This window comes from Mixophyes fleayi, chromosome 7, assembly GCF_038048845.1.
Source record: "Mixophyes fleayi isolate aMixFle1 chromosome 7, aMixFle1.hap1, whole genome shotgun sequence".
Taxonomy (NCBI): domain Eukaryota; kingdom Metazoa; phylum Chordata; class Amphibia; order Anura; family Limnodynastidae; genus Mixophyes; species Mixophyes fleayi.
This window is the reverse complement of record NC_134408.1, coordinates 107,377,082-107,392,670: the sequence shown is the minus strand read 5'-3', so window position 1 is coordinate 107,392,670 and position 15,589 is coordinate 107,377,082. Positions and strand designations below refer to the sequence as shown.

General features: G+C 39.1%; 1 protein-coding gene across 8 annotated transcripts in view; it reads right to left on the bottom strand.

Annotated features, from left to right (window-relative positions):
* MAP2 (microtubule associated protein 2) overlaps nt 1–15,589 on the bottom strand; it is a 181,128-nt gene that overhangs the window by 27,797 nt on the left and 137,742 nt on the right. For 7 of the 8 annotated variants that reach the window (XM_075180271.1, XM_075180263.1, XM_075180265.1 and 4 more), the window contains 2 exons: nt 8,826–8,939; nt 1,677–1,754 (listed from right to left, as the gene is read on the bottom strand). In XM_075180271.1, coding sequence (XP_075036372.1) covers nt 1,677–1,754; nt 8,826–8,939 — 192 coding nt within the window. The remainder of the gene's footprint in view (nt 1–1,676; nt 1,755–8,825; nt 8,940–15,589) is intronic. The other variant, XM_075180266.1, reaches the window with a different exon arrangement.

Below are 15,589 nucleotides of genomic sequence, written 5' to 3'. Positions count from 1 at the left end.
ACAAAAGTTTCTACCTAATACCAAAGTAAATTTGAACACTAATTTGCATGTTAAAATTCAGCATTTAGTTCTTTCATGATAAAGCCTTATCTGTAACTAAGGCCCCTTCTGTACACTAAAACATTAGACATATCACTACTTGGAGAAAGTATCATATAAACATAATATAAACTTTCTGTTTATAAATCAGATATGGTGATCCAACTTTCCCAAAACTGTCCTTAACAATCATTCAGCTAAATACATTGGCCTGTATATCCATTTAGAGAGAAGGAGAAGGGGAACATTTTAGGACTGCTCAAATGCATAGCATACTCCAATGCATATAATGAGAGAAATAAGATAAGGCATTCTATATTTAGATAAAAAATCATAATGTTAAGACACATTAAATTCCAAAGTACAGACAAGAGGTGCTGTAAGCCAGATGTGTATTGAAAAAGCGTTATTAACTCATATACTGTCAATTGGACCTGGATTATAGTGGATTTCACACTAGGAAAGATCTGTGTCACTACAGAGAGCTATAAAAGTTACACAAATATATCTACACATCTTCAGCAAACCGCTCTTACATACTTTAAGCCTAATACTTTCTGACCTGTACCCTGTGCTCCAATAAACACATTTTATCCACGCTGACAGAGCAAGCCTCGATGGGCCTACGCGTAAATAAATATATAAGTAATAATTAATGAAAAGCAAATAAAATGCAAATGATGAAACTGATCATATGCATCAATATGATTTATCTACCCTGAGCATCAATAGAAAATGACAACCTGCATGTAATAAAGCACCAATATGTCACCCAAGAACAACACAATAACATTGTGTTATCATAAAATTAAATGTTTATAATAGTATAACATATTAGTTTTCATTATTTCTTGCACTTATTGAGTTTGTAGCTCTGCTATTAATCATGCTTGCCAACTCTCCCGGAATGTCCGGGAGACTCCTGCATTTCGGGTGAGTCTCACGGACTCCCGGGAGAGTATGGCAATCTCCCACTTCCTAGAGAAGTGAGCAGAATTAGGGCCAAAATACCGCGATTCTCCGGGAATTTGGCCCCGCTGTAAAATGACGCCACGGGGCGGGTCCAAAATGACACAATTTCGGAGCCCCGCTCCCCGCAAATAAAGTAATTTCTTGCTAGTGTTCTTACATGAGGCAGCAGAAGTAAAATATGTAGACAGACAAACATAGGAGATGGTGGCTATGATAACATAAAGACATATTACTCAATCATTTGCTACTCTAAAACTACCCTAAGTCCTAAAAGATCTCTGTTCCTCGTTCTAAAATTCTAATAATGTAATAAACCTTTACATAGACTAAATTGTACAGGTGGAAATGTTTCTAAAGAAAAAATACACATTCTTCATTTGGGATATATTTGCAAGTTTGTGCATTGGAAAGAGGATAAGTTGGTCACTAATGTGATCTGTGCCCTGGCCATTAGAGGCCAAAGCGGCCCTGAATGTATGACATGGATATTGCACAGCAATGGTTATTATTAACACAAGATCAAGACCCAGCATATTTTTGCTATGAGGTACAAGCAGATTATCCCTGACATCTGGTAAGTGGTCCTGTGCATCATCTTTTTCACGTTTTTAATGAGCATTCTAAATCAACATTCACAAGGGACCTATCTCAATAAAAGACCTTACCTTCCTCCACCGTTCCCATCTGTTCTGAAGCTGGTGAAGGAGGAGGAGAAGGCGGCAGGTTGGTTGTATCTTCGACAGCTAGAATTTAAAGCAAATAAATACAGGTCAAAAAAATAAAATAAAAACCCATGAACAGGAAGGCATACAGAAAAGATACATTATCACTGTACACACATAAGCAGCACGTAGGTCAAGGATGCCACAATTAGGGTCTGATCCCTAAGAAGTTTAAAAGGTCCAACACTGTAAACAATCGTCCAATAAAACATTTAACCTACGTTTCACAAACTACTTATTTACAACCTGTTTTATTTTATACAATGCTCTGAAAATATTAATCCTGGTAAAACACCTTCCAATGCTTGAAATCCCTAGAGTAGTCAGAGTAGTTACAGAGGGAGCACATTTAATTAAGCCATTCAGCACACTCTCGCAACCCATGACATGAGCAGGATGCACTGGATTCTGCCACAATAGCCCCACCAACTCCATTGTTATCCGATGGTAGTGTGGTTAGATGTCAACATGCGAAATGCGCTCGATCACTCTGTTTGTGTAACATAAATGTGATCCATCTGTAGACATAAAAATTATTTTTTAATGACTAATACCACTAATTTTATATATACTGTATATATTTTGTTTTCGCTTTTTAGTTTTTTTCCACTGAAGCTTGGCACACCTAAGTAAAACAATAAATGCATCACTTTGTTGTCCTCCTCAGTACTTATCTTTTGAACAATGGTACCAATATCAGTTCTTGAGTTCCCGGTGAGGCGAAACTCAAGAATTTCACTACCATCCCCCCGAGGAAAGTTATGTTCATAAACTGAAACATTGAATCACAATGGATTAAACCACCTTTTTTTCAAATGCAGCAGCCTGATTAAAATCTTTGAGTGTTGCCTCACCAGGAACTGATTATATATATATATATATATATATATATATATATATATGCACACACATATATATATATATATATATATATATATATATATATATGTTCACACACACAGAAAAACAAGGAGTTCAAAGCCAGTTTACTCCATCCTAAGGGGCATTTATATTTTCTACCTGCTATTAACTGTTGGTCTGATAAACTATGTCTCTATTTAGCGATTAAGGTTACAATTCTGAAGTCCACCCTTTTCCTACCTTATTGTATGGTGATGTGGTAGCAGCTAAAACAGAATATTGTCATTTGATTTAGTTTGCTATGACACTGTTGTATAAGGCTTCACTGCTGTTGCCATGGAACAGTCTATTGAATAGGAGCATCTCAGTACTAGTACTGGCAGGAGTACTTATTCTAGTAAAGGTCATTTAAGAAAAAAATCTCAGAAAAAAAAAACGCTTGAAGATCTCTTCCAAAACAGCAGCCCTTTCCAGCATTAATGGAAAACATAAGGTTAAGGATAAAATTTGGGATGAATTCCATAAAAAAACAACCAACATCACATACACCACCTGCATTGGCGAGAAAAGGCTGAGATCATTGCCACTGTTTTACTAGTACTTGTACTACAGAGACTGCCATTTACATGCAAGACATACAAACAATAACAATATCTGCAAATCTGGGAGTTGGCTAGTATCAGGGCTGTCACAAGGGGGGCTCAAGCTCTGCTATTGATCCATGCAGTCATAAGCCCAATTTTCTTTGCATCAGTTTTGAATAGATTCAGAGGGAGTGAGAGCCATGCCTTCCCCTTATTGCTCCGGTGTCCGGTCATTTGCCCCATACACCGATATTATAATATGCCACTACGTCCAATCCTAGTACAAGGATTAAATTAAATTGCTATCTCATTATGCTCTTTTTGTCTCTTTTTTTTGCATACAGTACCATCTGCTTGCACTATTATTATTAGGTGCTGGGCTTTGCCCCCCTCTGTCTTGATATTAAATTTCCATTTTACTATACAACTGGAGCTGCTCTTTTCTTATTTTTTTATTGTCCAACACCATCTCCTAGAACAAGTAAATGCTGTTTTTTTTTTTACTAAGCCCCCATGCTACTATCTAGCTGGGACAGCTCTTCTTGCTTGATTCATCTATGCCCAATGCCCTTTTTTAATAGTATTAGGAAATGTGTCTTTGGCTGTGGTGCATAAAATTCCTTATGTAATACAGTGACATGGGGCTAGTAGATTCCAACAGCAGAAATAGTCTTAGTGACAAAGGTGTACAGTACCTTCAAGTACAAAGGATGATTAGAGAGAAGGTAGTTGTCTAAAAGCCAGGGGTCAGGAGCCAGAGTAGTTAGTTAGCCAAAATCCATGGGTCAAGGCCCATAAAAGCAGTCAGGAAGGAACAGGATTCAGAATGCTGGTTCATAGAGACAAGCTCAATAAACTGTCAGTAAGCAAATTGTGGTTTATATAGGCCTGTAGGTTAATGAATGAGCATGAGGTGCCTATAACGTATTGACAGTAATTAGTTGTTAATCCCATGTCCACTCTAATGTTGCTTTGGATCAATGGTAAAATAATCCTGCTGAAAGTTACAGAGTGAGCCTGTTGTTCATTTCATAGAGGCTGAACTGCTGTAACCCAGAGTTCACAGTTTGAATTCAGCAGCACCAGAATCCTCCTGGGCATTGGTGGCGTCAGGTCATATGATGAACCATGTATCTGCCACCGCATCATGCCAGACCCTTGTACCAACAGTGAGGCTCTCAGGACATACAAGACTTGCACAATAGGGAAAGTCAGGTATTATACCAGCATGATTGTGGAATTCAACACTTTCTATGTTTTAGAAACGTAAGGAACAGCAACAAGCCATCAAGAGCTACAAAACAACCAATAAGATAGGGAGAGGTGGACATGTTACCTTGGATCTAGCACACTGTTGAATCCTTTCTGTTTTATTCAACCTACTTAAAATGTTTGAAATAATAACTATTGAAGTGAGTTCAGACACTGCCAGTCTGAGTCATATCATGCCACCCATTACACTAGTTGAAAAGCAACTGACACTGATGATGAAAAAATTTAAAAAGATGCCCACCCACAACCTGAACCAAAATCCATAGTCCGAAATCTATAATCTTTTGTTTTGAACCAAGCACTTCAGCCACAAAACTAACATTCCCTGTGACTGAAGTGGTTGGTTTGTGAATCTATGAACATGTCCTGTTCAATCTACAGCGTAAGGGTTGGTGGGAGAGCCCACCTGTATCTTTTTCTTATTTTATTAAATTGTCATTCTATCTGCTGTTGTTTTAGTCTGTTCACTCTGTTTCATTCATTTGCGTCCAATGCCATCTACTTTTTATTAGCTGGAAATGTATATTATCTTAATATGCCCACCAACTACCTATATGGGACTGCTCTGTCAGTCTGTTTTAATTGCATGCAATGCCATGTCCTAGTAGATAAAAGACACAACACTACCATGAGGTTAGAGATTTAGTTTAAAGGCAAGAGAAAAAAATACCAGGTATATAAGAGTAATGGAGAGAACAAGCTCATCATCCTATTACACAAATCCATTAATATTGGTTGTAGGTAATATTTTCAGCCAGCCAGCTCACTGCAGCTCTGCATATTATAAATAAATTAATGATGATGATGAATATTGCCAATTGTGGGGTAGTCGCCATAAAACAGCTATAAATGAATATAAATGTTATAAATACTAATATAGGAACAAAAGATCAAATGTACATTAATCATACTTGCCAACTTTTAAAACTTGCCCTCCGGGAGATCCCGGAGGACAGGTCATGTGACAAGTGTAAAGGGCAGGGCTATGGTGATGCGACGGCGTCAACCATAGCTGAAATTCATGGCACTGAATAGCAGGAGGTAGAGCTTAATGGTGCGATCGCATCAATAAGCCCTGTCTCCACAAGTGTCTAGGAAGTTGCCTACTCTTCCGGAATTCCGGGAGGACTCCCCAAAATTCAGGAGTCTGCCAGAAATTCTGGCAGAGTAGGCAAGTATGACATTAATTTCAAAGTGGGTTGGTATTTTCAAAATTCACTTTTTACTAATCCAAGGCATTAGGGGACTAAACAAACTGGAGAATAATACCATGAATACCAAGATGAATATCTGGGTTCTCATGTAGAGTTGTACGCAATTTCCATCTAAAACGTAGATGTAAATTGCATCCAAAAGACACATAAGTACATTGATTGGAATGCATCTAAGCTGATCGTCATTACTAGCAGTTTGTAACATACACCAATGATAGAGGACTCGCAAGTTCCCTGTCTCCTGACATGAGTTGCATTTGCTCTATAATGTCCTCACACTCCCCCTTCTTCCCGTGTTCTACCTCTGCAATCGTAAGGGGGCCACAAGAAGCCATAAGTGCAAGATGTGACTCAGTCTACATATGGTCACAACTGTAACGACTGCTTCGTGGGCATGTGCAGAAGTAGCAAAGTGTATTATATGATGAAAGCACCATTTGTGTCCAGCTCTACATGAGCCCCTGATGTTTCCCTCATACCTGACCGAAACGAGTGATGTGTCATAAATGGAATGCATCTATTTATCTATACCACTCAACAAATCACATTTGAAAAATGCAGACTACAAACATTTGTTTTGTCAATTAAATGTTTTTTGCTCAGGATAATATAGATTCATGATTATGCATCAGCTTCAATGTCTTTGTCTAAATATTACTGTTTCAGTTCTGCCCTGCAGGCTATCACATAACAAGGTAATATTGCTCATTCATTGCTCGTACAAAATACACAACCTTGCAGTTATCCTTTTTATCCTCTCTTCCTGTAAAGAAAAAATACTTAAAAAGTAATTTTCTCTATGTGCGTCGCTCCCTGATGACTTGCATTCTATGTCAGTGAGTGGGGGTAAAGCGACCCTTCAAAGGATTTCTAATAAAAATCTACTTAAACAAATTCAAATGTGACACTGTTATTGAACACATTGCTAGGAATCTAATCTGCCAATACAATGCAGAAACTAATAAGAGAGACATATTTACCCATACATTAAAATTAAACAAAATACAGCAAGCTTGTTAATAGAAAGTCCATGCTGGCCATTATGAACTTATCCAAAGTACAAATATATGTTATACAAGTTAACCCGTGCATGATACTCATGCATTCTAGTCAAATCAAGCTACTTAAGGTGTTAAAAAGGTTCTTGTCATGCATTTGGGCCATAGCCCAGGCCTCAACCACCAACCACTCCTTACTGTCACCCCCGGCAACCACCAACCACTCCCAACTGTCACTTCTCCTTCAAGAAATATATATATATATTTTAAATCTTTATAAACACTTTTAACAATTAACAAATTAAATTAACAAATTAAAAACATCTTAGTATACCAAATTTCAGCCCTTTCTGAATTTTTTTTTCCACACACACTAAGAATTTAGTAGGTCAGTGTATAACTCCGCCCAGCAGGTGGCGCTGCAGCTTGGTTTTATTTTTTCCACACACAGACAGACTAACACACGCCACTAGACATTTATATTATAGATAAAGAAACATCAACCATTTCTGCTTTAAATCACTAATTAAATTATTGAAACAAAAAGTGTCTAGATCACAATATTGCATGATGCGCTACAGATATTAAGATGACACAGCAGAATTCTTCCATTGTCTTTTTTACACAACTACATTGTGTTCCAGAATAATCTCCCGCTGCTACTTTAAGGAAACACATTTCACTGTGTCAAGTGTGTTTTCCAAAGGGTAATATTGAAAAACCTCTACAAAGACATGCTCACTAAATGGTCAAGGCTGGGATTAACTGGCACCCTCTTTTACCACCAGTCTATCACAACACTTTTCTGATACCGACCAATTGTAATTACCTGGCGGGAAAGGAAGCCCCAAAGTTTCCCTGACCTTTGGTCACTTAGCGGTGATTATTGGTAGGAGTGGCAGGGTTGATTTCATATGCTGGGGGTTCTGTGTGTGTGTATGTGTGTGTGTGTGGGGGGGGGGGATTTGGACTGTGATGTTTAATGCAAAAAGAACGAAGGAAAGAAATTGTGAATTTCCATTGAACCCTTTTACATTATACTGGGACCACTAGGCTAACAAAGCTGCCACCCCAGGAGTCCCATGGAAGAGAGGGAGTATACTGGTTTTTGCACCCTCTCTCCATTGGGGCACCAACCCTGTGCTGACCAGTGTGGGCATTGAGAAACAGTATTGTATGGGCTATGCAATGGCAGCAGATTCTTCCAGCATTAGAAGATGCTGTAACTCATGCTATATCTTTTGTCATCAATATATTTATGAATATTTTCTTAGAAAAAGGAATAACAAGATATTGAGAGTAAGAATGGAGGCATCATTGCAGTAGATATATTCCCTATGTCCTAATTTATAATATTATTTTTTTGTAAATTCATATAAAACAGGGCATAAAAGTGTGGCCACACCTGCAGATAAAAAGATTATTGTATTCTACATGACTGGGGCAAACAACAAAGACTTAACACCAAAAGGAGTTCCAGGCAGGATAGCAAACAATGTGAGCCATGGAAGGATTTTACGTGATCGGTTCAAATTCATTTTTGCGGTTACCTCTATGTGAGATATTAAATAAAATTGGATCAAAGGAAAAAGGAAGTACTGCCCATATCATCTAAACAGATTCTGTATTTTTTTCTCTTGCAGTTAGAAATTGAAATCATACTTGTAATGCACCATTCATGAATGAACCAATCAATTAAAATACTGCAATCTTCTGTTTAATGCCTGGGGTGGTCCAACCTATTCATAAAACATTCTTCTCCATTAGGCTGCTGATTCACCACTAAAATTCATCTGTCTACTAGTTCAATTCAGTAACAAAATCCCTAGAAATTTCCCACACAATCTTAATTATTGCCAAGACTCTAATGGTTACTGGATAATGTCAACAATATTTAATTTAAAGTGTTTGGCCTACAGGAACCAGCACAACTCAAGCACACAATGAGAACATTAACATTGACACATATTTAGTGAATATCAGAATGGATTTCTTTCAATTGTGTAGCGACGCCGACAACTAGAGGAACTGTGAATAAAAGAAACACTGATTCATATATAATGATGAAAACCGAAATATCGTAACTATTCCTTTATTTGTTGGACACAGAGATTCTACAGTACAGCACAGACCACACTCACATCCCACTACACCCTGTTTTACCTAAAGGCAGATCTCCTGGAGGGACTTTGAGCTGGACTTCCTTCTCCTGTTCACCTCTCAGGACCGCTACAGCATCAGCAGTTACTACTTGGACTATTCGTGCAGATACCTCCTCTGCCGAAGCACCAAATGGGGCAAAATAAGACAAGCAAACAATACAGACATTGTTAATATGGGAGGGCAGGGAATTTACAGAACTCATATCTAGAATGGAAAGTGCTGTACTAGGAGAGAAGTGACAATAATCTGATGGTTCACCTTGGGATATGTTTACTAACCAGTGTAAATCATTAAATCATGTGTAAATCAAGATGGGATCTAATAAAAAAATCATACTGCTTGTCTCTATTCCAGAGCAGCACTGCACCATGTACAATTCAGAAATGAATGGACAGACATCAACAAAATATATTATTTTATAACTTAACATGTTGTGTTAATATAATTCAAATCTGCAATTTATCTGATTATTAAAACACATAGGAAGCTATTCTCTAAATGTAAAGTAGAGCTAATATTGTATTATAGCGTAATTAGCAATCAAGTTTATTCAAACTCCGTAAAAAAATGATAAAAACATTTTATTAAAACTGTCAGTAAAACTGTTTTAGAAAGCCCCAGACAGGAATCAGCCGGCGGGTCATGACCACAGTGGGGAGCCTGTAAAGCTTCCTGCTGCCGTTCTGCAATCTGTGAAAGTCTTGTTGGTTCAGGAGAAGGAACAGTGAGACCTCCCCAGTAGGTGGAGTAAGCAGAATATTTGTGAACTTGGGCAAGACCAGCATAGGTAGGTTAATGAGTGGTAGGGGAACATAGAAAATCAGAAGGCATGCTCAATTCCCCCCTCTTTCCAGTAGTACACACAGCCCTTCCAATTAGGAGTCAGGAAGGAGTAGGATCTAGGGCAGTGTTGGCTAACCTGTGACACTCCAGGTGTTGTGAAACTACAACTCCCAGCATACCCTTCCAGCAATAAGCTGCAATATATTGGCAAAGCATGCTGGGACTTGTAGTTTCACAACACCTGGCGTGTCACAGGTTAGCCAACACTGATGTAGGATGTTATTAATTGGTTTACATTATACTATGTTAACTATGTTTTTCTTTTTAAAACAAAAAGAAAAAGAATGAAATGATAAATGTGACATTTCAGTGATAATAAAAATAAAGAGAGGGAAGAATAAAAATAAAAAAATAATATTATATAAAAATGCTATTCATATGAAGTTATTTGAGTTGATTTGTCACAGTCTGTGTTGTGATTAAGGGGAGGGGGTCTATCAGTTTGTCCCTCCAGAAAGGTAGGGTTGTATGGTGGTTATATTTGAGTGGAACTCCGGGGCCTCTCCAGGTGGTGGTCCTGAAAGGCTCCCATCCCATGGATTGGGTTATTACACCCCGATTTATATTTGCTACTGGAAAAGAAGTGAAGTGGCCGATTGGATGGGCACGTGACACTTGGGGTTTGGTTATCAAGCATGGGTTGTTTTGTGACCCTTTGGGGGCACCTGGTTGCCTAGTATGCCCCCCTTAAATGTTTTCATGTAAAGTAAATATAAAAGCTATGGCCATGTTCTCCGTACTGGTTGGTATTGTGTCAAAGGGCCTGCAGATAGAATTCCTGGCTAAGGTCATGTTGTTATTTATTTAGCGTTTAATGTTTTGTTATTTTGCTTCTCTTTTTTTAAAAAAAAATCTATGCAGGAGTAATATTATAGAAGTACTCTATGTAATCAACATACTAAAGAGTATGATGTGCTTTATGACAAACTAACAAGCACATTGTATTTTTTACACTAAAATAAATAGCAACGTTAAATTTCATTGAATTTCCCACAACACAATCTAATTGTGTCAATGTATTTTTTCTGTTGCACTACTTATTATTATAACCTGTACGTTAATCTTGAATGAGCTTCAAGTTCACGAGAAGAGGCTGTTGACAAATGCACAAACAAGATGTTGACAATGGACTATAAATAATCAACCATAGGTTCACAAACAACCTATCACTCAAACGTGGTGGATGTTAGGTTTAAACACACAAATCAGTGTTTTATACAGTATATGATGAGTTTTTTTATACCACTTCTAGCACTTTTATTTCATCATCACTAAGCCTGTTTTAAAAAAAGTGAGCTTAATGGACTGTTTAGGAGTATCCCTAGTGCCAGGAATCCCCCAACCCAAGAAATAAGGTCTAACAAATTGCTAGCAAATAAAGGTTTCTTGTTAAAAGAGAAATGTAAGAGGAGGAACATAAAGAAGGAGGTAATAAGGCAAGAGGTTTAAGGAGTTGAATGTAAAGATGCAGTGCAGAATGATAAAGCTAGAGATATAAGGGCAGCACGGTGGTGAAGTGGTTAGCACTTCTGTCTCACAGCGCTGGGGTCATGAGTTCGATTCCCAACCATGGCCTTCTCTATGTGGAGTTTGTATGTTCTCCCCGTGTTTGTGTGGGTTTCCTCCGGGTGCTCCGGTTTCCTCCCACACTCCAAAAACATACTAGTAGGTTAATTGGCTGCTATCAAAATTGACCCTAGTGTCTCTCTATCTGTCTGTCTGTGTGTGTGTGTGTGTTAGGGAATTTAGACTGTAAGCTCCAATGGGGCAGGGACAGATGTGAATGAGTTCTCTGTACAGCGCTGCGGAATCAGTGGCGCTATATAAATAAATGGTGATGATGATGATATAAGGTAATAAACATACAGATGCAGTGCTAAGTGATAAAGTTAGAGATTCAAGGATGTGAACGTACAGTTGTAGTGCAGAGTTATACATCTAGAGCAGAGTAAGTGGGTGACTATAAAGATGCAGTGAAGAGTCATAAGATAGAGGGAAGACAGAGGTAAATATGATGAGTCACGAAAAGTAATCTGCAGGGCATTATGGGAAGGAGAGAAGTACACTGGAATACAGGGAAACATCTGAAATAAACAGAGTATGGGACGGGATCATTACAATGGGGAAACTTAACTTTTACCACAGGAGACCTGTCAGGGGGTAACAATACTGATATGTGGGACATATGGAAGACCAGCAGGGCGATGATAACAATTTGATGGGGGGAAAATCCTCTGCAGTCTGTTGAGACATTAAGTACATAGGTGGACTGAATTCACCAAGTTCATCCTGTGCTACTCCCAGAACAGAGTATACTTGTTATATAACCGGCAATGTACAATATGCAACTTTATGAAATTGCACAGATTTTTAACACTGGGGAAAATAAGTAGGCTGCCTGCAGGGACTTCCTCAAGAGCAACATTGCTTCATATCTCCAGTTTGATGCTTATTTCAAGAGACAAGAGAAAGGAGCACTGCGGCGGAAATTGTCTTTTTATTATTAATGATGCTGAAAAAGGGACAGACACTTCTGAGCTAATGGACATCCTCTATAAATAGCACAGCCAGACGCTTCAACTTACCCTTGAAGGCTTCATACAGAACTGTACTTTCCTAAGGGTTCACACAAAGTTCAAGGCACATGAATGGTACAGACAGCAAAATAAAAACACATGGCTGGCCAAAATGGAAGTTGTCTGTATGTATTTGTTTCTGTTCTTGTTTCTTCTAACCACATTCTCTCATGTTTCTTTAGTTGCAACTGGGGACCAATTATTCCAATGGGTTTAGTCTCATAGGATCATAGGATGAGAGATAGCCCTCTATGTTCAATGCAGTTAATAAAACAACATTTGTCAGTAAGGTGATATGATCTAGATCTGATTGCATTCATGAAAAATATGTATAAAGCCCTTTTTTAAAATGTGTAAAGTTCAGGCAGGTTTATATAATAATAGAATCTTTATAGGCTATTAATATTTGTGACATACTTGCCAACTCTCCCGGAATGTCTCCCGAAATCCAGGTAGGTCTCTCGGACTCATGGGAGAGCAGGAAAGTATCACATACTGCAATTTACACAGCAAAATGACGCGATTCGGTGTGAATCGTGTAATTTTGGCCCCGCCCCCATGACAAAATTAAATTTTTGTCGCTGGGGTGGGGTCAAAATGACGCGATTGACTGCGCCCCATTACGAAAAGCTGGCTAGTGGCGCCTAGGACAGGGGTGCATATGAAAGAAAAGCTAGTGGGCAGGGGGCATGTGAGAAAAACTGGTGTAATGAAAGAGGCATATGTGACAAGGACTGATGAGTACAGAAATGTGGAGAGAGAGAGGGGGAACCATAAATGTGAAGAGAGAGAGAGGGTGCACCAGAAATGTGGAGAGAGACAGAAGGAGCACCAGAAAATAAGGAGAGAGGGGGGGTGCACCAGAAAATGGGGGGAGAGAGAGGAGGCACCAGAAATGTGGAGAGAGGGGGCACCATAAAATAGGGAGAGATTGAGGGGGTACCATAAAATAGGGAGAGAGAGAGGGGCACCAGAAAATAGGGAGAGAGAGAGGGGGGCACCAGAAAATAGGGAGAGAGAGAAAGGGGGGGGGGGCACCAGAAAATAGGGAGAGAGAGGGGACACCAGAAAATGGGGAGAGAGAGAGGGGGCACCAGAAAATAGGGAGAGATTGAGGGGGCACCAGAAAATGTGGAGAAAGAAAGGGAGCACCAGAAATGTGGAGAGAGAGGGGAAACCAGAAATGTGAAGAGAGAGAGGGGGCACCAGAAATGTGGAGAGAGGGGGCACCAGAAACATGGAGAGAAAGAGGGGGCACCAGAAAATGTGGAGAAAGAAAGGGAGCACCAGAAATGTGAAGAGAGAGAGGGGAAACCAGAAATGTGAAGAGAGAGAGGGGGCACCAGAAACGTGGAGAGAAAGAGGGGGCACCAGAAACGTGGAGAGAAAGAGGGGGCACCAGAAAATGTGGAGAGAGGGAGCATCAGAAAATAAGGAGAGAGAGGGCTACAGAAAATGTGGGGAGAGGGGGCTACAGCATATGTAGAGAGAGGGGCTACATAAAATGGATAGAGGAGGAGTGTTACTTTCAGACATCCCCCATAAGTTACATACTATTAATTTAAAGGTAAATTGGCGCTGCGGAGCACTGTGGCGCCTTATAAATCTACAATAAAAATTATGATAATAATAATAAAGGTACTTTAGGTTTGAACAACCATTTATTTTATTTGCACACTATTTGGCTCTCCCCTGTTGCTATCTATTAGTATAATTAATTTAAACCTGCAGAATACAGTAACACATAAACAAAGGTAATCTAGATAACATACAAACAGCATTAAGCTGTTTATTTATTTATTTGAATTTTATGGGCAAGAGAGCATGTGAGAAAAAAGCTGTTTGGCAGGGGGGAAAGTTTAAGAAAAGCTGGCTAGTGGTGCCTGGGGCAGGGGTGCATATGAAAGAAAAGCTAGTGGACAGGGGGCATGTGAAAAAAACTGGTGTAATGAAAGAGGCATATGTGACAAGAACTGATGAGTACAGGTGGCGTGTGTGAGAAAAGCTGGTGGGCAGAGAGGGATATGTCAGTGTCTAACAGGTGGAAGATTTTTTTTTTTTAGTTTTGTCTAGATCTCCTGCGTTTTCTCCTGGGCAGCAGTGAAGCCTGGACAACAGTACATCTGAACATCAATGTATCTAGACTGCAGCCAGAAGGAGGTAAGAGTTATTATTTTTATTTTACAAATGTCAAGTGTGTGAGGGGACTAGGAAGTGAGAATTGGGGGGAGGAGGGGTGGTAGGCTGAAGATTTGCTTAGGGCACCAAGAAACCTTGCACTGGCGCTAGATTTATGATATCCAAAAATCTTCTCTATTGCAGAATTGTTAAAAAAATTATGTATTTAAACAACAAACTGTTCTAATTCAGCCAGTGTAAGTACTGGGCGATCTGTGTATCAGTATATTCTTCTACATTATGATGTGACGTAGTATTGCTATGCTTTCACATGTTGCATGCTGGCATTCTGGGCCAGAGTCATTAAGGAGAGTAATTTTGCACCTGGGCAAAATCATGTTGCATTCGAGGGGGAGGTAAATTTAAAATGTTGGGAGAGATTTATAGTTGGGGCAAGGCATGTCCTAGATCAACTTTAAATTTCAGTGTACAAATAAAGCTATCATGTATTTGTGTGCTGGATGAAAAAACAGCCAGTATTTAACTTATTTGCAAAATAATAAACTAATTTGCACCCCTTGTATTGTAACATGGTTTGTCCCGGAGAACATTTACTCCTTTCTTTGCCTTACTTTCCTTAATGACTCAGGCCCTCTGTCTATTAAACTGCCTGGCTAATTACTATAGTTTCCATTGCCGTAACCGAATGTTGATATTCTGCCACTCTCTTTACAGATAATTATCTTCCTTTGTGCAGCATTGATCAACACAGTTTGTTCTCCCGTTAATGTACGACACAAACATAATGAAAATAAATTAAATTGAATTTAAGAGTATGAGCAGCATAGCTAAGGCATTACAAGAGTGTAGAATCATCATCATCATCATTTATTTATATAGCGCCACTAATTCCACAGCGCTGTACAGAGAACTCATTCACATCTGTCCCTGCCCCATTGGAGTTTACAGTCTAAATTCCCTAATATAGACACACACTCACACACAGACATAGACAGACAGACAGACAGAGAGGGAGAGACAAGGGTCAATTTTGATAGCAGCCAATTAACCTACCAGTATGTTTTTGGAGTGTGGGAGGAAACCGTAGCACCCACACAGATAAGGCCATGGGCGGGAATTGAACTCATGACCCCAGTGCTGTGAGGCAGAAGTGCTAACCACTAACTTCACAGTTATTACAGAATCACTGCTCTTTAGTTTGCTGCT